The following is a 24,944-nucleotide window of genomic DNA, read 5'->3' on the forward strand; positions in this document are numbered from 1 at the left end:
GCACAGTGCTCAAGTCTGTCAAGATCCTTCTGAATCCTGAGTCTATCTTACAGAATGTTAGCCATCACATTGCTTGGTGACAGTCCCAATTACCACTAACATGAGGAAGACCTTCACTTCGATAAAGACGTCAACAGTACAGTAACAAGCTGTCCCTCTAATTTCATGTGGGGTAAAGAATTCTATGGATTAGGTAGTGTGGACTTCAAAGTTTAGTGACCATGATCATAGTTCCCTCTAAGCTGAGCAGTGAGCAATCGCTCACTTAAAAATCATCATCAACTCAGAGTTTTCCAAACCTGCCCAGAAGCCGAGAGGGAAAGAGTGAGAGGGAAGGAGAGAGAGAGGAAGAGAGGAAGAGAGAGAAACAGATAGAAAAAAGAGAGGAAGAAAAAGAGAAAGAAAAAGAATGGGAGTAAGGAAGAGAGAAAGAAAATCAAAATCTAGTTTGAAGCTAGCTCAACTATTTAAGTGGCATTTTGATATTGATGGAGTTGCCCTATTATGAGCTCACTGTTATAGACACACAATACAGTATTTTATTTTGAAATTCTCTGAGGCAAAACAGGGTGGGTTTTTTATTTGTTTGTTTGTTTGTTTGTTTATTTGTTTATTTGTTTGTTTGTTTATTATTTCTGTGCCGCCCAGTCCCAAAGGGACTGCCGCTCAGACACTATAGTTTTCCGCCCACCCCCCAAAAAAATTAGAGGGAACACTGACCATTATTATTATTATTATTATTGTTATTATTATTTATTAGATTTGTATGCCACCCCTCTCTGGAGACCCAGAGCAGCTCACAACAAAAACAACAATGTGACAAATCCAATATATTAAAAGACATCTAAAAACCCATTATCAAAACCATGCAACACAATCATACCATACATAAACAATATAAGCCCAGGGGTATTTTAATTTCCCCAAGCCTGACGACATAGGTGGGTCTTCAATAGCTAACGAAAGGCAAGGAGGGTGGGAGTAGTTCTGATCTCGGGGGGGAGTTAATTCCAGAGGGCTCGGGCCACCACAGAGAAGGCTCTTCCCATGGGGCCCGCCAGACAACATTGTTTAGTCGACAGGACCTGGAGAAGGCCAACTCTATAGGAACTTATCGGTCGCTGGGATTCGTGCAGCAGAAGACGGTTCCGAAGGCAAGAGTTTTTCTGATGTTTCGCCAGAATTGTGGCTAGCATCTTCAAAGACGAGATGGTCTGCAGAATTCTAGGAGTTGAAATCCACACTTCCTACAAGTAAAACTGTTGCTAGTGGTATCACGATGACATCACAGAACCGGTGCCAATCCATCCATTTTTTTAAGGGAATTTTTTGGGGGAATTTTTGTTGATTTTTTTCTGCGCATGCACAGAAGCCAAGTGCACAACACTGCACATGCACTACCGCCTTGCTTTTGGACCTTTTTAAAAAAATTAATGAATTTTTGACACTGTGCATGCGCCCTCAACAATGCTGGGCCTCCCTAGAAGTAAAACTGCCTCCCCCAATCTGTAAGCTAGAGTCATTCTTCTCGGCAAACACAAAGGGGAAGAAAACGTGAGAGAGAAAAAGGCAAACAAATTAAAGTTTAATTTGTGTGTATTGTTTAATGGACTGCTAAATTGGCAAAATGGACTGCTAAATTGGCCATGGCCACCCAGTCACATGGCCACCTAGCCACACCCACCCCATCTCATGACTATGAAGCCATGATTACTGTCACATGACATGAAACTACACCCACAAAAATAAGCCACGCCCGCAGAACCAGTAACCAGCCGCCCCAAGTTTTTGGAGAAGGGCGGCATACAAATCTAATAAATAATAATAAAAGTTATAAAAATTATAACCCACCCCTGTGCTTTGGGCGTGGAGGGAGTTACAAAGTTCTTGTACTTGCTCTTCTGGTGGCCTCAACCATTGTTAATTGGTGTTGCCATAGTGTATCTTTGATGTTGTCTCTCCATCTTATTCCGAGTCTGCCTCATATACTATGATCTTCTCCTCTTTTTGTATATGCCTTGTATGGAATCCCAAGACAGCTTCTCCAGGTGAGCAAACCATTTTATTTGTTGTTACTGTGTATTGCTTAGGATTGGTCCTATGCCAATTTTTGTCTTATGGTCTCGTTTCTGATTTTATATCTTCCGGTCATTTCAGCAACTATTCTCAAAATATCTCTTTTTCACATCAGCCAGAAATACCTCTTGCCATTGAAATAGTTATATTAAAACTTGCCAAATTTGAAAAAAAAAACCACTCCCGTCAGGAGTCTGTCCTTTCCTGCTGCTATATATCCACATTGGTGGATTGTTTGTCTTGCAGACTGGCAACGGTGAAGGCAGAGGGCAGCAAAACAGGAAGACTGTTGATTTACATAAATAATTACAATAACAACACTTGGCAAGAACTCAAGACAGACACAGGAGAGGCAGGATGAAGACTGCCAATGAGTGAAAATGATTTCATGGTAGTTTAATTTTTCTGCCAACTTAAGGTTGGGAAGATAGTCATAACTCAGCAATGGAGAAAAGCTCAGTAGATGAGATAGGATCTCATGGAATGCATATGGCACCCACTCTGGATGTCAAGTATGTATTTGTAAGGAGTCCCTCTGTAGGCGAAAGACTCTGAGATAAGCTGAGCATTAGAGAGGCTAGGAAATAAATGCACATCTTTCAAGTGTTCACCACAAGACCATCACATCCTTAATAAAAAATTTCACTTGCAGTCCTTGAAATGAATCATTCAGTAAAAGCAATTAGCAGTGGAAGGGCACTAGACACTTGTAATTATCTAAATGCTTTCCCATTATCCAAGTGTGGGGATAAATCTCCACAATTAAATTTGTTGGTGAATGCTAATTGCAATCTAGCGAATAACATGTAGTTTCATTTGATTAGGTAAGAGAATTCGACTGGGTCATAATTAGATTGTAGAAAACAGCTTACATTTATTTTATTTTAATTTTAATTTTTTTGGGGGGGAAAAGATTTTGATCAGAGGGAAAATTAATTGTGACACCTGGAAAAATAGAACTATTTAAACGGCAAGAGGCATTTCTGGCTAAATCCAGTGATGTTTCAGGTTGAGCATATGTATTGGTGACATCTGCTGTGTTATGAGAGAATTACAACAATAACATTTGTCACTGGATTTTTTTTTTCCACATATAAATGTCATATATTCAACGGGCAAGCAACTCAGAAGCCTGCAAAATTATGACCCATAAAATAATTATAATACAAATGGTAAGTCAGTGACTATTAGAACTGGTCTTTAGAATTTAGACTCTAAAATGCCCTATGTCTGTGTTTTTCAGACTTGGCGTCTTTAAGATGTGTGGATTTCAATTCCACAACTAGCAAAGTTTGAACATGCTGTTCTATATTATTATTACTATCAGTATCACTTTCATCATCTTCAAAGCATTATTTGAGGCTTCAACATCTAAACTTATCATGTATAATTATAGATTGTTTATCATTGTCTTTATAGCTAATTATAGATGTATAGATTTATAATTATAGATTTAGCCATGCAAATAAAATTGATTGCAAGATCCTGACCTCCATCCTAGGGAGTCCAGCCTTCAATTGCATACTTGATTGGGTGCACATCTGAGGGTCATAAGCATACTTGATTTGGTGCACATCTGAGGGTCATAAGCATACTTGATTGGGTGCACATCTGAGGGTCATAAGCAAAGAGCTCTAAATCTCAGATGGTACTTTTCCATAGGCTATGGACCAAGGGCGGGTTCAACTTACCTTCTCTACCAATTCTGATCACGATGGAAATGTGTGTTTTGTGCATGCCTGCTAGTTTTACTCACACATGTGCCCCCGTCACATTGTGTAAAAGCCCTGAATATGACCCTCTGTGCATGGGCAGAAGCCTTTTGTGCATGCACAGAGGTTTTCTTTTTCCAAGCCACAGAGACCAGGGGACCAGTTTGGGATCATGGACTGCCAGTTATCGCTGCACATTCAGTGAACAGTGGTAAAATTGCTGCTACCAGTTCTAAAGAACTGGTCCAAAGTAGCAGCAACCCCCCACTGCTTTAGACTGGAGTCAGGTCTGTGTTGAGGCCCATATAATAGTTGGGCCCCACATTCTGCATTAAATAATTTAATAGCAATGGAGATCAGCAAAAAATTTTAGTAGACTGGACAGGGGCGTATATAAGTGCACTGATGTGCCTATCGTCCCCTGTCCAATTGCCTTTCCTTATATCATATATCATATATATTCTCTCCTTATCTCTCTCTCTCTCTCTCTGTGTATATATATATATACTGTGTGTGTGTGTGTGTGTGTGTGTGTGTGTGTGTATTTGTTTTCGTAAAATTATATATATATAATGTTTTTTTAGCTGCACATTCATAGGACTATAAACTGAGCCTTAGGAAGAAAGATCAAAGTAGCTCCATATATTTAATGTTGACAAAAACAGCAGAGAGATAGTAATCTTCAAAACTTGAAAGTATACCGCACAGAAGATGTAGAAGATTTGTTTTTTCCTCATTCTAGAGCACAGGATACTGAATATGGATCTGAACTAAACAGGGCAACTAGATATGGGCTGAAAAAAATGTGGACAAATGTGAACGGCTTACCTCCAAAAGTTGTGAATGCTCCAAGACTGGAAGTTTTTAAGAAGATATTGTATAACTATTTGTCTGAAGTAGTGTAGAGTTTCCTGCCTATGCTGTGGGTTAGACTAGAAGACCTCCAAAGACCCTTCCAGCTCTGTTGTTGTTGTTGTTACAATCATTAGATACAGTAGTTACAATGAGATATATAGAAGAAAAAAACCTCAATATTGCAGTAAGAGCAGTTTCCCAATGGAATCAATTAATTAAATAGGTTAATATGAGTTCACATAGAGCCTAGACAGCTATATGATTCAGATGTTTTGATCTGAAGTCTTTCACTGGGCAGGGGATGAGACTCAGCAGGGTAAGTGACTCGTTCCAATTCTATGATTCTGTGATGTCCCCTTTTTACATTATTATGCAGCCAGTATTTATTCAATGTGAGACACTGCTTTTTATAGGATGATTATGATGGTCTAATTACTATGCATATTGCTAATGTGTAAGTAGCAATGCAAAGCATTTAATGAAAATTTGAACGATGATAGTTATCTAATGATAGCCCTTGCTTATCAATTCCTATCTAAGGGAGTAATTTGCAGAATGAGAAAAGAATCACTTGCTAACCATATCACTCTGATCCTGGCAGCTTTAGATATACAGTGATCCCTCGAGTTTCGCGATCTTGATCTTCGCGAAACGCTATATCGCGATTTTTAAAAAAATATTACGGTAATTTTTTTAAAAACCACTTCCGGGTTTGGCTTCGGGAGTCAGCTGGGAAGAGGCGCGGCTGTTTTAAAAGGTCGCAGCCGGCCTGGGGGGCTTCCCAGCACACCCCCGAACCCCCAAACCGGGTTCGGGGGGTGCTGGGAAGCCCCCCAGGCCGGCTGTGACCTTTTAAAACAGCCGCGCCGCTTCCCAGCTGAGTCCTGAAGCCAAACGCGGAAGTTCGGCGGGCGGACAAGCGGCCGGCGGACAAGCGGCCGGCGGACAAGCGGCGGGCGCGGCAGCAGCGAGGAGCCGAAGATCGGGGTTTCCCCTTTGCGGCGCTGCCGAGCAGATCAGCTGCTGGGCGGCGGAAGGAACCTTCCCTGGGCCAGGTGCAGAAGTAAAAACACCATCTGCACATGCGCGACCATGGAAAAAAAGGGCGCGCATGTGCAGATGGTGTTTTTACTTCCGCACCACTATATTGCGAAAAATCGAGTATCGCGAGGGGTCTTGGAACGTAACCCTCGCGATACTCAAGGGATCACTGTAATTGGCCTTGCTCGCATCCATAAAAAGGATTGAGACAATGACCAGAATGTTGAAAGGAGCATAACAATGTAAGTTTGGGAAATCGGTGATTCAAAAATTTATTTTGACCTGATCAGATCTTGATCCGTGCTCCTAAAGGTGGCTTTTGTTTTCATTTTATGAAAACATCTACTGATGCTCTTGGCATGTTTCAAGATGGTAGTTGTCTGGAAACTAGTATTTAATTTTGGAATCCCACCCATGTCACCCAGTTTTTTAAAAAAAAATTAAGAGATTGCATGCAACAAAATACCAAGCATTGGTAAATCTACATATATATTTTTTTGTTTCTTACAAAATCATTATGTACAGTATTCCATGAAGTGAACTTAGGAGCATGATTTAAGAGTAAAAAAATAATATAAAAAATGGATGTTCTCACATGGTGAGAACTTCAAACTTTTATTTACTAAAGAGTGGGTGACCTAAAGGACCTCAACAAGCAAAGCTGGTTGGTTATGACCTATAAAGCCCTTAATGGCATCGGACCAGAATATTTCCAGGACCGCCTTCTGCCGCACGAATCCCAGCGACCGATTAGGTCCCACAGAGTTGGCCTTCTCCGGGTCCCGTCAACTAAACAATGACATTTGGTGGGTCCCAGGGGAAGAGCCTTCTCTGTGGCGGCCCTGACTCTCTGGAACCAGCTCCCCTCGGAGGTTAGAACTGCCCCCACCCTCCTTGCCTTCCGTAAACTCCTTAAAACCCACCTTTGCTGCCAGGCATGGGGGAATTGAGATATCTCCCCCACGCCTATACAATTTATGTATGGTATGTTTGTATATATGTCTGATTAATAATGGGGTTTTTAAAATGTTTTTAAATTATTAGATTTGTTATGAATTGTTCTATTGCTGTTGTGAGCTGCCCCAAGTCTACGGAGAGGGGCGGCATACAAATCTAATAAATAAAATAAATAAAGCTGGCTCCCTCAGTGATTTTGCTTGTGACATGGTCGCAAAAGGGAGATCGCACTACGTGACCATTATAAATACAAGCCAGTTGCTATGTGTTATTTATGTATACAGTGGTACCACTACTTATGAACTTAATTCGTTCCGTGACCAGATTCTTAAGTAGAAAAGTTTGTAAGAAGAAGCAATTTTTCCCATAGGAATCAATGCAAAAGGAAATAATGCGTGCAATTGGGGAAGCCACAGGGAGGGTGGAGGCCCTGTTTCCTCCCAGGAAACAGGAGTCCCCACAGAGGCTTCTCCCCACCTTTTCTGGCCCTGCTTCCTCCCGGGAGATTCCTAGAAAGGCCCCATGGAGCCTTCTCCCTGCCTTTTCCGGTTACAGTTTTGGAGGCTTGGGTTTGTAAATGGAAAATGGTTCTTGAAAAGAAGCAAAAAAAATTTGAACACCCGGTTCTTATCTAGAAAAGCTCATAAGTAGAGGCGTTCTTAGGTAGAGGTACCACTGTACCTCTGATCAAACACAGTATAACCATTCTGGCAGTCCTCCAGCATACATGCTAAATTAAAGAAAAAATTCTTTGTATGTTTGCCATGTCCACCACATTGGATAATATGTGAATGCTGCAACAATCATAAATATGCACCAGTTGCAAAGCACCTAGATTTCCATTATGTGACCACAGGGACCCTGCCTCTTCCATTAAGTGCAAGGACAGGTCGTACAGGCACTTTTTAGGCACTGTTGTAATTTTGAACAATCACTAAACAGGGCAGTTGTTCATGGAAGTCTATCTACAGTAGTAGTGGGCTGCCGCATGGACAGTCTGGTGCACAGTCCCAGTTGGAAAAATGGAGATGCACACACTTTTCTGCATTCCCGACCTGTGCACGCCCGCATCCACATAAGATTCAGCTTCTGCGCATGCGCAGGAAGAGAAATCTCACGAGGATGCTCGCACATAATAATAATAATAATAATAATAATAATAATAATAATAATAATAATAATAAAAATTAATAATAATTTATTAGATTTGTATGCTGCCCCTCTCCGGAGACTCAGAGTGGCTCACAACAGTGATAAACAATGTAACAAATTCAGTACTTAAGACATCTAAAAACATGTGAGATTTCACAGATTTTGGCTTTTTTTGCTTCCGCACATGCACAGAAGCAAAGAAATCACTGAAATTTGGCAAAATCTCATGCATATGAGCCTCCTCGCATGAGATTATACTTCCTGAGCATGTGCAGAAGTCAAATCTTGCATTGGTGTGCACACGTGTTTTTCCCTTCGCAGAGTCAGGGTTGGACATGGCCTGAACATGACGCCTCCAGCCCACACCTCCTGCCAGTCGGACACCCCTGCTTTGTGAGATGAAATTTTAAATTATTGCACCAAGATTTCCTCAACCTGGTGTCCTTCATCATCCCTCCGTTCCATCATCATCCCTTGGGATGTTAGCTAAGGCAGCGGTGGAAGTTAAGAGTCCAATGGACCTAGAAAGATTGGCCTACTCTGTGTCTGTCTGTCTGTCTGTCTGTCTATAGCTGTATTGTTTTGCCCTCTGCCACCCCATAATATATTATGAGGACATGAAAAAAGGCTGGTAAAGCTGCTCCTTCCTTTTCCTGTCTTTTGTGACCTGCTCAGCCCTGAAGATTAAAGGGAAGGACAGAGTTAACAGACCTCCATAGGGACAATTAGGTGAATCTCCGGCAGGAACAGCTGAGGTAAATTAGAAGGAAGCTCTTATCACTCTTGGGTAGCTCCTTCTGTTAAGAGTGGAAAATCAAGAAATTTGCCCTCTAATTCTTTTGTTCGTAGAAGTGGCACGAGAACATTTCATCTTCCCATGCAGCCTCTTTTCAGTGTTCCAGGATCCAGACTGCTTTTAAATTCTCTTTCAGCTGCAATTAGGTAGTCTGAGTCAATACAGAGATAGGCTTTGTCTGGATCGAGTATATTAAAAGCTGAGGGTTGGTTTTTGGTTTTTTTAGGGACAGATATAGCAGTTTATTTGATTTTTGTTCTTGTTCTGAAGCTATGGTCTCAAGCACAAATCCTAATTTCAACTTTAAATTATGAATGTTCTAAGTGAAATCCTTGTTGTCATTAGATGTATCTGTAGTTAAAGGAGAACGGAAAGCCCAGTGGCTGCATCACCCTAGATTGTAAACGCCTGCAGGAAAAAAATAACATGATAAATTATTAGTAGTTTTACTGAAGCTGCAAGTGGCTGAGTTAGCATAATGACTAAGCAATAAGTCAAGGGTTTAAAATCATGAAGTTTGTATAATATAAGAAAACAAACCACATTCTGGTTTAGAATAGAGCAATATATATACTGCTCAAAAAAATAAAGGGAATACTCAAATAAGACATCCTAGATCTGAATGAATGAAATATTCTCATTGAATACTTTGTTCTGTACAAAGTTGAATGTGCACAACAGCATGTGAAGTTGATTGTCAATCAGTGTTGCTTCCTAAGTGGACAATTTTATTTCACAGAAGTTTGATTTAATTGGACTTATATTGTGTTATTTAAATGTTCCCTTTATTTTTTGAGCAGTGTATTTGTATCAATGCCTTGTGGTTTTATTAGATATGAAATATCTTTCATTGACTTCTATTTTATTTATTTTTTCATTTCTTCTTTATTGCCTTTATAAGATTAAGAGTACAATCTCTCTGTTGCAAAAATCTGAGCCTTCACTACATGGCAGCAAGAAATAAAGAAACACTCAAAATCTACCTGCCATGCATGTGATCAAAATAATTTTTGCAAAATAATTTTTGCAGCCCAAATGCGATAACCCTTTTAAAATTTCCACATGCATTTGCACACAAATAAAGCAACAATACAATAGTTTTGCCAAGTTACAATCCTACTTGAAGTTAGAGAATGTTGTGAGTGGTCCCCGAACAGCTCAGTTAGTCATAGATTCTGAGGAGTATAATAATAATAATAATTTATTAGATTTGTATGCCGCCCCTCTCCGAAGACTCGGGGCGGCTCACAACAACGATAAAAACAATATTATGCTGGCACAAATCTAATATTTAAAAAAAACTAAAAACCCTATCATAATTAAAAACCAAACAGCACATACATACCAAACATAAATTATAATAAGCCTGGGGGGAAGGTGTCTCAAATCCCCCATGCCTGGCGGTATAGATGGGTCTTAAGTAGTTTACGTATGAACCAGGTCCGTCTTGGTACCTTAGGCCAGTGTTCTTGACAACTGAGTCAGAGAGTGAGGGAGGGAGAATTGGAACCTGCGAAATCTGGGGAACCACCAGAGACTGCAGAAACCCCAATGATGGTAATGTTTGATTCAGAGGAGAAGGGAGACATTGGGGATCAGGAGCCCCTATTAGATGCCAGGATCAAAAGATCACGCAGCAGACAGAAATATATTTATACAAAAAGTTCTAGAAGGTGATATTTCTATGAAAGTAAGTCTAGACAGTGAATATCTCTAGAAAAAAGTTGACCACACCCAGGCAGTATATAAGTGAGGATTTATGGGTAATGAGGTGTGGAGTTTCAACGTTTGTAATGGTGGAGGTCCTAGATTCAGGGTTCCAGAAATGCTTTGCTGGCAAACTGCTATTATTTCTTTAAGTTCATCATGCAGATGAAGCTGTCTGAGGAAAACCTGAAGATTCGTGAATGTGTGTGTGTGTGTTTGAAGTACATTAGAACACTGAGGAATGTCTAAATTAGACATGCAGTCCACCAACATGGATTAAAAGCCTAACCTTGTTTTGTACAAATCATTTTTAAATATAAATGTGTTTGTTTTGAATTTTATGCGAATAGGTGCTCCTTTGTTCCGATCCTATTAGGCCCGAAACAGAACAGAGAAGAGATGGGAGATTATTAACATTACTGTTGTACAAATTATGCTGAGGTCATGAGAGAGAAACTTCTCTTAGCAGAGGAAAAATGGATTGAAATAAGACTATACCCGATTAGGAGAGAGTACTGTAGAGAGCGTGAAGAAGAGTGTCTCATAGCTAGAACCTTGAAGAGAAAAGGATTTGGGAATGGAAAGGGAAGTTGGTTGATACAAAATCTGCAGTCATTTAAATAAATGCTGTATAGATAAGATGGCAGAACTGATTGGAACTGCTGATAAACTCTATTCTACAGAACCCAAAAGCACCAGGAGAACCTGAAGGGCTTGTGTGAGAGACTAAGAGCCAAAAGTAAATGAATAAAAATCACTTGAACATAACCAAATTTTAATCTTTAGAACTTTGCCTCTTGATCCGGATTTCCAGGAATTTTTAATTTATTATTATTTCCAGATGATTGAGAAATTCTGGGAATTTAATTCCACGTATTCAAGTTGCAAAGTTTGAGAAAGACTGTTGTAGATAATCCATTTCCCCTAGGTTCATCTGTAGCTCACCTCCATCTAATTTTCAAGAATGAAAAGATTATAGACCAGGAAAAAAATTTGAATAGTCAAATCAAGAGGTGATTTCTTCAGAATGGGGGCGTACCATTGTCTCTTTCAGAAATGGAACCACACCACCTCTGCCAAACTAACGTTAACATTAATTAACTCCTAAAACCAGATGCACAAACTCTGCTGCCTGGCAATGCAGGATTTGGATCTAGCCTGCAGGTGGCAGACTTACATTACAGGGAAAACCTCAGCTTCCACCTTGCTCACCTCACTAGATAGAATTCTTTATTGGCCAAGTGTGATTGGACACACAAGGAATTTGCCTTTGGTATATATGCTCTCAGTGTACATAAGGAGAATAAAATGAATTCATCAAGAATAAAAAGATACAACATTTAGTGATAGTCAAAGTTACTAATAAGCTATTAAATCCTACTAGGAAACAAATAAAAACAATATAAATTGAAAGATACAAGCAACATGGTTATAATAATAAGTGGGAAAAGATAAATACTAGTAAGTAAGAAAAAGTTAATAGTAATACAGTCAGTAAATTATTTGACAATGTTGTGGGAATTATTTGTTTAGCAAAGTGATGGCGTTCAGGGGAAAACTGTCCTTGTGTCTAGTTATTCTGGTGTTCAGTGCTCTATAGTGTCATTTTGAAGGTAGGAGTTGAAACCGTCTGTGTCCAGGATGTGAGGGGGCTGTAGCCCTCTTTTTCTACTCATGAAGTATGCAGGTCCTCAATGGAAGGCAAGTTGGTAGCAATTGTTTTTTCTGCAGTTCTAATTATCCTCTGAAATCTGTGTGTCTTGTTTGGTTGCGGAGCCAAACCAGACAGTTATGGAGGTGCAGATGACAGACTCGATTTCTCTGTAGAACTGAATCAGTGTGTCAGCTCCAGCTCTCAAAGTACCCGGGGGCGGGCTGCCATTTGTGTATCTCCATTTCGTTCCCAATCAGTTGCATTATGTCTGCAGCTGTTTTCTCACCAGCCACCACAGGACACAGCTGAGCAGCAGGTAACAGCCAAAAATCATCTGGAATGGCTTGCAATGAATGGCTTGCAAGGGAGAGGGAGGCCACAGGATAATTGGGTAATTGCATTGAGGTGGAGCTGTAAACTACTTAAAAGTGGATGGGGAGCACTGAGCAATAGTCCAACAATTATTCCTTTCTGTAAAACTTTAAAGTGGTCAGTTAGTACCAATGTTGGGATAAACAAACTTGGTTACTGATTTTGCATGCTGAGTTTTCCTTTCCCAAATACTATGGAACCTGACACAGCAGTTCTTTGGGCACTTTGAGCTTTCTGAGTTAGTGCCAAAAGAACACTTTGTTGTGCTTTTTTGATGAGGTTTTTGATGTTAGGTGTCCATTTTAAATCTTGATATATGATATATTCTATCAGATGGAACCTAGAAATCAGATGGAACCTTGAAGGACTCTACTGTTGATACTGTTTTGTCTAGTGGTAGAATGGCAGGGTTTCTCTTAAAGTCTACCACAATTTCTATGGTTTTGAGTGTATTTAGTTCAAGATTGTTCTGGTTGCACCACAAAGCTAGTTTTTTAACCTCCTATCTGTAAGCAGATTCATTGGGAGGTTGAACAGCTAGCCTTGTGGTACAACCAGAACTATCTTGAACTAAATACACATTTATTTTTTCAATAGATCTTTCAAGAAAATGCATAGAATCATCCATACACCTAAAGGTTTTTTCTTATCCCCACCCAATCTTTCTAAAAGAGACCAGGTCATCATGACCAGGGAAGTCTTAATACCACTCTACTACGCCCTGGTCAGACCACACCTGGAGTACCGTGTTCAGTTCTGGTCACCACACTTCAAAAGAGACAATGAAACTCTGGAGAAGGTGCAGAAAAGAGCAACCAAAATGATCAGGGGTCTAGAAACCAAGACTTACGAAGACAGACTGCGGGAACTGGGCATGGAGAGCCTAGAGAAAAGGAGGGCCAGAGCGGACATGATAGCATTCTACAGGTATACGAGGGGTTGCCACAGAGAGGAGGGGATCACTTTATTCTCCAAGGCGCCGGAGGGCTGGACGAGGAACAACGTCTAGAAGCTGACCAAGGAGAGATTCAACATGGAGATAAGGAGGAACTTCCTGACGGTCAGAGCGATCAACCAATGGAACAACCTACCAGCGGATGTTGTAAACTCCAACACTCTGGACATTTTTAAGAGAAGATTGAACTGCCACTTGACTGGTGTGCTATAGGGTTCCTGCTTGGGCAGGGGGTTGAACTTGATGGCCTTCATGGTCCCTTTCAACTATAACAATAAATGAATGAATGAATGAATGAATGAATGAATGAATGAATGAATGAATGAATGAATGAATGAATGAACATGCTGGACTCTGCAGATCCATTGTACCTGAAGTACACTTTCCCTATCTTCACTGGTCAATAAGACTCCTTTCTAGTGAAAAATCATGTTCAGTTAAGGGGCAGTTTAAGGAAGGAGCAAATCAAGTAATATTATCAGCAAAACGTGTCCATGAGGCCCCTATGAGTTGACTTCAAGCTGAAGGAGACAGTTTTAGTGTTTCATCTGAGGGGTGGCATACAAATCTAATAAATTATAAATTATTATTTTTAAATGTGCACAATGAAAATACAGGCTGGAAAATATCCATCGCAGTAATTGTTTTCCTTTCAAAATTATCACATTTAGTGTTAATCAACAACACACAACTGTTATATAAAGCCCCTATCTTCATATTTCTGAATGATATAGTCCAGATTTTTATATTTTCAGGCACAGCTCTCATGTATCAAGCATGTTAAGTCTCATCAAGCATGACACTTTGCCTCTCAGCAGCATTCTTTCTACTTTATTTCCAGCCAAAATTCTTGGTTTCCTTTAAGGCTTGGAAGTTATTCAGGGGTATATTACCTATCAAATAGAGAATGCAATAAAAGAAGCCTCTGGCAAAGATGAAACCACAGGTTAAAATGTTGACCTGACAGTGTAGCTCAGTTGGGATCAGTCAATTAGTTGCACAGCTGCACAGCAATACCATTTTAAATTTATATAGTGCTTTACAGCCCTAAGAATTTGAGTTTGACACTCCTGATCTAGAGTGTGTTGAAAAGTTCTGCATTGAAGATTTTTTTTTGTCTTGATTCTTCCCAGTCCAACAGAATATTGGAAAGAAATTATGTAAAGAAGGAAGCTCTTATCACTCTTGGGTAGCTCTTTCTGTTAAGAGTGGAAAATCAAGAAATTTCCCTCTAATTCTTTTGTTCGTACAAGTGGCAGGAGAACATTTCATCTTCCTATGCAGCCTCTTTTCGATGTTCCAGGATCCAGACTGCTTTGAAATTCTTTCAGCTGCAATTAAGTAGTCTGAGTCAATACAGAGATAGGCTTTCTCCGGATTGACCATATTATAAGATGAGGTTTGTTATTTTTTTAGGGACAGATATAGCAGTTTATTTTTGTTGTTGTTCTGGCCTCAAGCACAAATCCTAATTTCTACTTTAAATTAAGAATGTTCAAAGTTAAATCCTTGTTGTCATTAGACGTACCTGTAGTTAAAGGAGAATGGAAAGCCCAGTAGCTGCACCACCCTAGATTGTAAACACCTGCAGAAAAAAAGGATTGGTAGAAAAACATTCCCTTCCCCCCAAAAAAATTCCCTCCATCCCTGTGGGCAAGGGCTGCAACACTGCTGGTTGCTTCATTTTAAGACCAGTTACCTGCTTTGACCCAGGGCACACCTTGTGCAGCTTGGTTTGTTCCTTTCAATGTACACAACACAAGCACACATTAGGTGGAACCCAAGAGGGAAGCAGAAAACTCGCATGCACACCCATTTCTTCCTTAACCAGAGAAGAAAATTCTGATGTTTCCTTTAGCTCCTGCCAGTAAACAGGAAAGAACTTAGGAAAACAAGCTTTGGGGGCTTTCCCTGGGCGTTGAACTCCACACATCTTAAGCTTGAGGAGCAGTTTTACTCAACTCCACCAGGTGGCACTGCAGACATTTTAAATTGAGACCAGCTGTCTTCAATGAAGACAGAAAAAGAGGGGGGCCTTCTTTTAAAAATCACCCAAGTAATTACATTGAAACTGGGCATTTCACAGTGCTAAGATCTCAAAAGGCAAGTCAGTACCTGATGGCCCAGCCTCCCTCTCCCTCCAAATGCACTTCTAACCTTTTAGGGTGGCGGTGTAGTTAAAGGACGATGCTTTGCGTTCCCAAATGTATGTCAATTTTTCCCCCACACACCCATGGTGGTGATTGGGTTTTTTTCCCCCAAACAACCCACGTTCTTCTTGTTGCTTTTTATAAGACAAAATAATACGAAGTCTGGGGCAAAGCTCTGGAAACAATTGCAGGAAATTAGCCCTCCACTAAAAAAAATGCATTTCTGCCAGACTCACAACTGCTGTTCAAAAAGACGAAGGGCAACTTTCCAACGCGAGCAAAAAAACGGCTACGTGCAATGAAAACTTCGGGTCGTGCAAAGAGAAGAGTGACTTGCGTGACCGAGGAAAAGTTGAGGTGCTGCCCCAAAAATTCACAGCTTTAAGATTCCCCTTCAAGAACAGCTTTGTAACGCAACAAGGAATTTCCCCCCTCTCCGCTCTGGCTGGCGAGACACCCAGCACCTTTTCCAAACCGAAAAGAAATTTACAACCGAATGAGGGGATTCCCAATGGGGGGGGGTGGCTTTTTGAGGAATTGCGAGCTTTTGCTTACCCCCACCCCACCCCGCCCCCCGTGTAAAACCCACAAGGAATCAAAGGCAAGAAGCGCAAAAGGCGCCGAGGAGCCTTATTTATTTATTATTATTATTTATTAATTAACTTCGTAGGCCGCCCAACTCCCGGAGGCCTTAATCCCGTCGACTTGTACAGTCAAAAAGAACTTTCCCTTCTGTGGGGGGTGGGGAAAAAAGGAGGGAAAATTCCAGAGTGACTGAAAGGAGGGAATTCCTCAGCCAGGGCAGCCTTTTGCTCCTCCACAGCAGCCTTTAAAAAAAAATTTTTTTTCAAGCAGGCCCAGACTAGTTTTTGAAGCCTCGCCTTCCACCTTGGCTGGGAATTTCCCAGCCGCTCAGGCTCCGCCCAGCACAAAAAATCCCCTCGGCCGAAGCTCTATAGGCGAGCGCTGCCTCCGCCCGCCAGAATCTCCTGAGAGAAGTTTGGTTCGACTTTAGTTCGAAGCGGGAGAGGCGCGAGCGTTGGGCTTCGGGCTTTTGTTTTGGGCGCGCGCTCCCGCCGAGGTCATGCTGAGTCCCAGCGTTTTGGATTACCCGATGGATTTTACCATGGACGCTGGACACCCGCGGGAAGCCCTGAAGAAGGACAGGCAACTCAGCCTGATCCAGGACGACCGGCAGGACAGCGGCTTGGGTTCCATGAAAGACGAGGAGTACGCAAGTCTCGTCCGGGAATTGGAAGACATCCGAATCAAGACTGCCGAAGCCGAGCCGGGGAATTCGACTCAGGCTTGGATGCAGCAAGTGACGGAAGACGGAGACACGTAAGTCTTCGGAGGGGGTCGCGCGGTTTGGATTCCGCGCATGTTGCAAAAAAAAAAAAAGCGCAACCCGCGGATTGTCGCGCTTGTCGTTCGTAAACCTAAACCTGGCTGGGGAGGGGGGTTGAGGGGAGAAAATGGAGTGGAAAACGGCGTGAAGGGGGGGGGGGACGACTTTAACCTTAGACTATCTACAGTCAATGTCACCCCCATTCCTAAGAGGTCTGCAAGGGACGTGCGTAAGCGCACCATCCGTCCCTGCCCTACTGCCCAAATTTACTTAGACCTACTTTGGTTTATGTTTATGCCATACTTATTATCTTGTACAGTATCAGGTTTGAGGAAAGAAGGAAGAGAGAGAGAGAGAGAAAGAAGGCAAGAAAGGAAGAAAGAAGGGAGGGAGGGAAAAAGAAAGAAAAGGAAGGAAGGAAAAAAGAGAGAAGGAAGGAAGGAAAAGAAAAGAGAAGGGGAGAGAGGGAAAAAAGAAGGAAGGAAAAAAGAAAGAGAAGGAAGGAAGGAAAAAAGAAAGAGAAGGAAGAGAGAGGGGAGGAAGGAATGAAAAAAAGAAAAAGAAGAAAGAAAGGGATTCCTGTCCTGAGTGGCCATGGATGAGATTCTGCCGCAAATTAAAGCGGTTCCACGTTGCCTTTCCATATTTCGTTGATCTTTCTTACCTCCGATCCCCCCCACTTCAGAATTCAAAATCTATTTTAGAAATATTAGCCCGTGGGGGGGGGGGGGAATTACTAAGGAAAAGGCCAGGAGATCGAGTGAGATTTGTCAACCGGCCAATCGTAAACGAAATGGGCTTCTTAAGCGCTCGGATCTGTTTGAGGATAATGTAGAACCCACCGTCAGTGAGAGAAAAAAACGGATGTCGTCGGGGTCGTGGTTCGGTTCAGAACTTAGGTCTGGGGGTTTCGGAAGACGGGCCTCGGAGTATTTTTGAGCGGCGGCGCCTTTAATTTAAAAAAAAAAAAGCATTTCAAACCTTGATTGACACCCGAGCCGTGTTAGTCTTGAATCACCTTTTGGGGTTTCCCGTCGTTGCATCGGGATTGGCGTTTGGAATTTCCGCGTTGATCCCTGGAAACCGAAGGGGGCGGGGAGCAGGGGCGTCGGGAAGAGCGATTCCTTTGATGCGCCTTCCTTTTTTTTTTTTTGTTACCTAAAAAAAAATTCCGTGTTTTTTTTCCCCCTTCTTCTTTTTTTGTGCAAAACTGGGTTTTCCCCTCCCACGTCGCCTGCATGTACTTGGCCGGCGGCCCGGGGTTGTGGAACTTGGTGTACTAGTGGGGAGAAGGGAGGAGCCTTCGCCAGGCGCCGGGCGGGGTGCTGGGTTGAAGTGCGCTGGAAAGTCCCTGGCGCTTTGCCCGGAACACTCAGCTTCTCCGCGGAAAATACCAGGCTGCAGCAATGCGCGGCCCTGAAAACCCCGGGCTTTCGAAATCGCCTCCTTTCCCCCTGTGACTGTAGCGGGCACGTTGCCCACGTGATGAAGAGAACGAACTTATCCTGGAATTTTTCTTTTATTTTTTGGCTCATCATCGGGTTTTCCCCACTGTTTTCCTATTGCAGATTTCTCCACCTGGCGATTATTCACGAAGAAAAATCCCTCAGTTTGGAAATCGTTCACCACGCGGGACGGGATGCGGGGTTCTTGAATTTCCAGAACCATCTCAACCAGGTACCTGCTTCGTTGGGGTTTTCATTTTCGCTTGACCTGCAAAGGGTCACACGTGGTGCTATAGAGCCCAGCAGGAAATACGACTTTAGTAACCGAGTAGTTGATGCATGGAACTCACTACCAGACTCTGGAGACACCTTACACACACACCCAAACTTTATCCTTAGATTGTCCACTGTTAACCTCTTCCAATTCCTAAGAGGTCAGTAGGGGGCATGCATAAGTGCACCTTCCGTCCCCTGTCCTAATGTTTCTCTTTTATTAGCATCATGTATATAAATATTATATCTTTGTATATCACCAATATCTACATGACAAAACAAATAAACAAACCTTGTCAACTTGTGGGCTTCAAGTTGCAGAGTTCCTCAGCCAGCAAAGCTCTGGCTTAAGACTTGTGGACTTGATCTCTGGGAGTTGGGACAAAGTTGGAGACCCCCTGCTATAAGCAACACAGGGACAATTACAAATAAAGCTTTTAGAAAAATAGTTGAAAGAAAGGCACAATAAAAGAAAAATGGCAAAACATTATAAATACAAAATAGCTTATTGAGTGTCAAAGAGCAAATATATTTTCTTAAACATGTCTGCCCATTGCGGACAAAAATTTGTTAAGAATATTTAAGGATCCTTAGATTTCCCTAGCCTGACTTTAAAGTGGCTTTCCTTTTTTTAATTAAAAAATATTTTTTCTCCACAATTTCCATATATACATCAATATACCTTATGACTATGTCAATAGTACACACATTTTCTAATCAATCAAAATTCAACAGCCTATTTTACCACCTAGTCTTGCTGTTATTGATCAGTCTGTTTCTTTCTTTTCTCCACAGTCCTCTCTATCTCCTTCCTCTCTCCTTAGCTTCTTATTCCTTCTCTCCCCCTTGCTACCCCCCTCTCTTTCCCTTCCCTCCTTCTTTTCTACTTCCTCCTTCTCCTTCAGAAGTGGCTTTCCATGGTTGGTGGCAGAAATGGTTATTGACCTGAGGCCTCCACACTAGTGTCATATTTCCACAAACATTTTGAAAGAAAGGCTTTCAAAAGCAAGGAAGTGGGACACCAGTGAGGCTCATACATCTGACGTGGCTTAGCATGTTGAGTGATCCCAGCTAACTCTCAAAACACTGAAAAATGCATTCCATGACCAAAAAACAACAACCACCATATTTTAGGTTCCTTTTCTCAACCATGCAAGCTCACTGGAAGACTTTAGTCAATCTCTGTTTCCCAACTTAACCTATTTTACAAAATTTTCTGACAAAAAGTGCAACACTGTCTTCACTTCCTGGAGAAAAAGCAGCCTGTAAATAAAATAAAGTTGCAATGTTTTTTCAAGTCTTCTTTAAAACTGCTGATCCTGAAAATGCATATGTACATACATATTATACAGAAAGAGATCCAAAGTAGGGTTCACTAACTGAAATAAATGAAGGATTGTATGGCAATATGTATTTAGCAAAGAGATTGTGTCGGTTTTTGTAGCAGGTTGCCTTATTTTGTCACTCATCTTTTTGTAGACTCCACTTCATTTGGCGGCAATCACAGATCAGCCTCAAATCGCAGAGTCTCTTCTGAAAGCAGGCTGTGATGCAGAAATCAGAGATTTCCGAGGAAATACACCGCTGCACATTGCTTGTGAACAAGGGTCCCTCAGAGGAGTTAATGTTCTTATACAGTATTGCCAGAAGCCCCAGCTCCATTCTCTCCTCCAGGCAGTAAACTACAGCGGTAAGTGCAAACACTGGCTGGATGGCTCATTGCTGACATTGGCATTGTACTGTTGCCTTTGATTCAGTGTTGGCTTGCATTCTCTTTGAAAGTTATTGTATAACAAGTGTCTATAAAATAAGAAATGCATCATTTCCCTTGCCTCTCTACAGTAGCATCCCCCAAAATGAATTCCCCTTAATTGTTGAAATCACCAGTCTGTGCTAGTTGAAAATTCTGAGAATTCCCCTTTGGGATAGGTTTATGTAAAAGCATTAGATGCACAAATGGAAGTTTTCTTTTTTGGAATAATAATATTCAAAGAATAAATGACAATTAAGCCCAACCCATCGAACTACTTCATTTAGTCAATTCTACGCTAGAATTATGCTAGAATAGATTCTATGCTAGAATAGATTATAATATGTATGATTAAAAAAATTACAGCCAATACCTTGGAGCAATTATTTATCACAGGAAATAATGGTTTTCTCTCACCTCTGCTTATTTAACAGGTCACACGTGTCTCCATCTGGCTTCTATTCAAGGATACCTGGCCATTGTAGAACGTCTTCTGTCCTTGGGAGCAGATGTCAATGCTCAGGTAGGCTTCTGTCTGGGGTAAAATAAGCAGGCCATCTCATTATTTTGAAAGTAATTCTGATACTTTTTCCATTGGTAACTAAATGTTGCATTTTGTTTTTTACTAAACAGGAGCCATGCAACGGTAGAACTGCCTTGCATTTGGCTGTAGATTTGCAGAACGAAGGGCTGGTCTCCCTTTTGCTGAAGCACGGAGCGGATGTGAACAAAGTAACCTACCAGGGCTATTCTCCCTACCAGCTCACATGGGGAAGAAATAACTCCTTCATACAGGAACAGTTGAGACAATTTACTACACTGGATTTGCAGATGCTACCAGAAAGTGAAGATGAAGAAAGCTGTGAATCAGAATTGGAATATACAGAAGATGAAGTAAGTTGTTATTCTTTCTGTACAGCTAGAATTCACATATTTTTTTATGAGGCAAGGTATGAAAATGCATTGTCCTTAATAGATTATAATTACCCTTTGGTTTCTTAAATCTCTTCACTAGTCAATTAATTTATTTACAATCATCTGTAAAGAAAACCTTTGGATACAGAAAAATGTAGGAATTTTTCTGCACACTTGCATCAAGTAGATTGCTGCACTAAATTGCTTTTTAAAATGCACATAAATAAGATGTTGACAATGTTTTGCATGTTATACTGTATAGCTAGTGACCCTGCAAAAGGTACTGATGACACAGATTATCATGCATGCACGCACGCACATAAACACAGAGGATCCTATGATCACATTTGTGGGCATTCAGCAACCTGTCCAAATTTAAGGCCAGCAAACTATCCATTGCAGACAATGGGTTTGCTTAATAACTGCTGCAAAACAGGTAATAAAATCAGGCACAGACATATGATTGCTGCTTCATGATCAACACAACTTAGCAACGGTTAATTCCAGGCTCAATTACTTTTGTAAGTTGAGGACTTGTGTCTTGTGTTAACCTTCCAAAATCTGAGAGCAGAGCTTCTTAATCATTGAAACCCTTAGATTTTAGGAAATTACATTGATGAAAAATGAAACGCTAACTTTCTTGTGTGCATTCAGTGAAAGTTAATGGTGCATTGTGGAAGAAACATTTACTAGAAACAGACCCATCTTTAAAGGAATCCATAAACTGATTTTCTTTTTTTAATTTCCCTTGTCTAGCTTCTCTATGACGACTGCATTATTGGCGGACGGCATGTGTCTTGTTAGAGGAGGAGAATTGTTGAAAAACTGCAACTACAACCGTGTGAACAGATACAGAACTACAGCAGTCACTCCATAAAAACCGTGAAAACAGCAGGATGCCAGAAGTGGTTGAGTTCAGATATCCGTGTGTGACATTGGTGCAGTAGGTCTCAGAAGAAGAATTGAGATCTGCAGAGTCTTACCTGTGCGTTCACTGTACTCTGTACAACAAGACTGGCTAGATCCACCATCTCTTGTGACTTTTTGGAAGACATTCCATACGTTTTGCTTGACTGATCACCTGTTCCAAGGACTGAGAGTAGGAACTCTTTGTTATGGATAGAAGAAGAATTTTGGCAAAGCTCAGACTGATTGGTTGACCATTTGCTATAAGGATAGGATTGACATACAGCAAGGGTGTCAAACTCAAGGCACGTGGGCTCGATCTGGCCCTTGGATGCTTAAATCTGGCCCATGGACCCAGCCACTGGAAATAGCAAATGACTGGCTGCAGTGCCTCTGGCAGCCAAAATGAGGTGCGGTGGGGGCCCACACAACCCATTTTTTGCTCTGGGCGGCCTCCTGCAACAGACCAGAATGCGCCCCATTTTGGCTGGCAAAGTGCTGCAAGAGGTGTCCATCCCATCTTCCCCGAGCAGCCAATGGAGAACTACAATGCTGATCCAGCCCTCAAAGAAATCTAGTTTGACATCCATGATTGATTGCAAGTCCTATACTTTGTAATATGTATATCATGTATAATTTGTAAATTTTGTGAATAGTTTTCTTACCTGTGAAACGTATATTTATTAAAAAAAATGAAAAATCACCTGGCTCTGGTAAAATTGTTCTTTTCTTGGAAAAAAAAATCACTTCGAATAAAATCAAGCAGCTGATGAAACTCAATTCATTTCTGTCTACTATTTCCCTATAGAAGGTTTTTTAAAAGGTAAAAGAATCCTCGCAGATTACACTGCATTGCAGGCTACAGGGGCACTGATCATCTCCATTTCAAATACTGTCTAAAAACATTGCCTTGCTCATGTGGCTAGCTTGATGTCACAAGCATTGTTACGTCCCTGCCAAAGTGATACCTATCTATTCACATTGGCATCTTTTCGAATTGCTAGATTGGCAGGAGTTGAGACGACACTGGAACTCACCCCTTTGGTGCTCAGGTCTCAAACCCAGGCTGCCAGCTTTCAAAAAAACCTAGCCCAGCATCTTAACTACTATGTAACACACCACCCCTCTCTGTATAGAAGGGGAGTCAATTAATTCCAGGTAGAGATTGAAGGAGGGACCGGTGAGTAGGAATACAGGTGGTTTTACTGACTTATGAGTGACCAAAGGTATGACAGACCTTCCCCAAGGCTACTTACTACCCTTAGAATAGAATGCATAGAATAGAAATAGGAACAGAATAGAAGAGTAGAATAGAATTTTTTTATTGGCCAAGTGTGTTGGACACACAAGGAATTTGTCTTGGTGTATATGCCCTTAGTGTACATAAAAGATAAGTTTGTCAAGAATCATAAGGTACAACACGTAATGATAGTCCAGGTACAAATAAGCCATCCAATCATATTAGGAACCAGTCAATATAAATTGTAAGGATACAAGCATCAAAGTTACAGTCATTACTGGGAGGAGATTTGTGCTGGGAACTATGAGAATATTAAATGATTTAGCGTTACTAGATAAATGGTCAAAGCAATGGAAACTGCAGTTTAATGTTTCCAAATGTAAAATAATGCACTTGGGGAAAAGGAATCCTAAATCTGAGTATTGCATTGGCAGTTCTGTGTTAGCAAAAACTTCAGAAGAGAAGGATTTAAGGGTAGTGATTTCTGACAGTCTCAAAATGGGTGAGCAGTGTGGTCGGGCGGTAGGAAAGGCAAGTAGGATGCTTGGCTGCATAGCTAGAGGTATAACAAGCAGGAAGAGGGAGATTGTGATCCCCTTATATAGAGCGCTGGTGAGACCACATTTGGAGTACTGTGTTCAGTTCTGGAGACCTCACCTACAAAAAGATATTGACAAAATTGAACGGGTCCAAAGACGGGCTACAAGAATGGTGGAAGGTCTGAAGTATAAAACGTATCAGGAAAGACTTAATGAACTCAATCTGTATAGTCTGGAAGACAGAAGGAAAAGGGGGGACATGATCGAAACATTTAAATATGTTAAAGGGTTAAATAGGGTTCAGGAGGGAAGTGTTTTTAACAGGAAAGTGAACACAAGAACAAGGGGACACAATCTGAAGTTAGTTGGGGGAAAGATCAAAGGCAACATGAGAAAGTATTATTTTACTGAAAGAGTAGTAGATCCTTGGAACAAACTTCCAGCAGACGTGGTTGGTAAATCCACAGTAACCGAATTTAAACATGCCTGGGATAAACATATATCCATTGTAAGATAAAATACAGGAAATAGTAAAAGGGCAGACTAGATGGACCATGGGGTCTTTTTCTGCCGTCAGTCTTCTATGTTTCTATGTTTCTAATAGTAGTGCAGACTTCGTAAATACTTAACAGTGTTAAGGGACATTAACTTGTTTAGCAGAGTGGAAAAAACTATTCTTGTGTCTAGTTTTGGTGTGCAGTGCTCTATAGCAGCGTTTTGAGGGTAGGAATTGAAGCAGTTTTTGTCCAGGATATGAGGGGTCTGTAAATATTTACCCAGTTCAGATAGCAGCCCCACCCCACCCCAGTCACATGATGTTGGGTGTTCAACTGACCCACATTTACAGCAATTTGCAGTATCTATGACTATTTTACAATATTTTTGTGGAAAACTGGCATTTCCAGTTTTCAGCAAAAGCAGCCCATAATGAACAATGGGGTCACTTTAATGATCGCTGCAAAAAAAGGGGGGTAAAATCAGGTTGAGTTATGCCCTTTATAATTATCACAACTTAACGGCCATCATGGGCAGGCTCCATGGCAGTTTAAGTCAAACATAATGTGTAGTCCTCACTTAATGACTTGTTACTTAGCAACTATT

At 41.2% G+C, this 24,944-nt stretch overlaps 1 protein-coding gene and 1 long non-coding RNA gene across 2 annotated transcripts; one reads left to right on the forward strand and one right to left on the reverse strand.

Moving 5' to 3' along the window:
* Positions 1–7,885: 7,885 nt before the first annotated feature.
* Positions 7,886–17,915, reverse strand: LOC139169431 (uncharacterized). The gene is made up of 3 exons (XR_011559473.1): positions 17,757–17,915; positions 14,806–14,862; positions 7,886–8,997 (listed from the first exon to the last, which is right to left on the reverse strand). It is a non-coding gene; the product is annotated as an uncharacterized lncRNA (long non-coding RNA).
* On the forward strand, positions 15,351–22,767 carry NFKBIA (NFKB inhibitor alpha). Its single transcript, XM_070755526.1, has 6 exons — positions 15,351–16,768; positions 18,344–18,452; positions 19,973–20,183; positions 20,678–20,766; positions 20,877–21,137; positions 21,915–22,767. Exons 1-6 carry the CDS (start codon positions 16,512–16,514, stop codon positions 21,960–21,962), a joined length of 975 nt encoding a protein of 324 aa, XP_070611627.1. The 5' UTR covers positions 15,351–16,511; the 3' UTR covers positions 21,963–22,767.
* Positions 22,768–24,944: the final 2,177 nt, after the last annotated feature.

Source organism: Erythrolamprus reginae, chromosome 1 (assembly GCF_031021105.1).
Source record: "Erythrolamprus reginae isolate rEryReg1 chromosome 1, rEryReg1.hap1, whole genome shotgun sequence".
Classification (NCBI taxonomy): Eukaryota; Metazoa; Chordata; class Lepidosauria; order Squamata; family Dipsadidae; genus Erythrolamprus; species Erythrolamprus reginae.

What these genes read in the sequence shown, in the direction of transcription:
- NFKBIA (XM_070755526.1), top strand. Translation starts at nt 16,512, where the DNA reads ATGCTGAGTCCCAGCGTTTTGGATTACCCGATGGATTTTACCATGGAC. An exon ending in GAGCAGATGTCAATGCTCAG is followed by an intron (nt 20,767 to 20,876) that starts GTAGGCTTCTGT and finishes TTTACTAAACAG; the next exon opens with GAGCCATGCAACGGTAGAAC. An exon ending in TGGAATATACAGAAGATGAA is followed by an intron (nt 21,138 to 21,914) that starts GTAAGTTGTTAT and finishes TCCCTTGTCTAG; the next exon opens with CTTCTCTATGACGACTGCAT.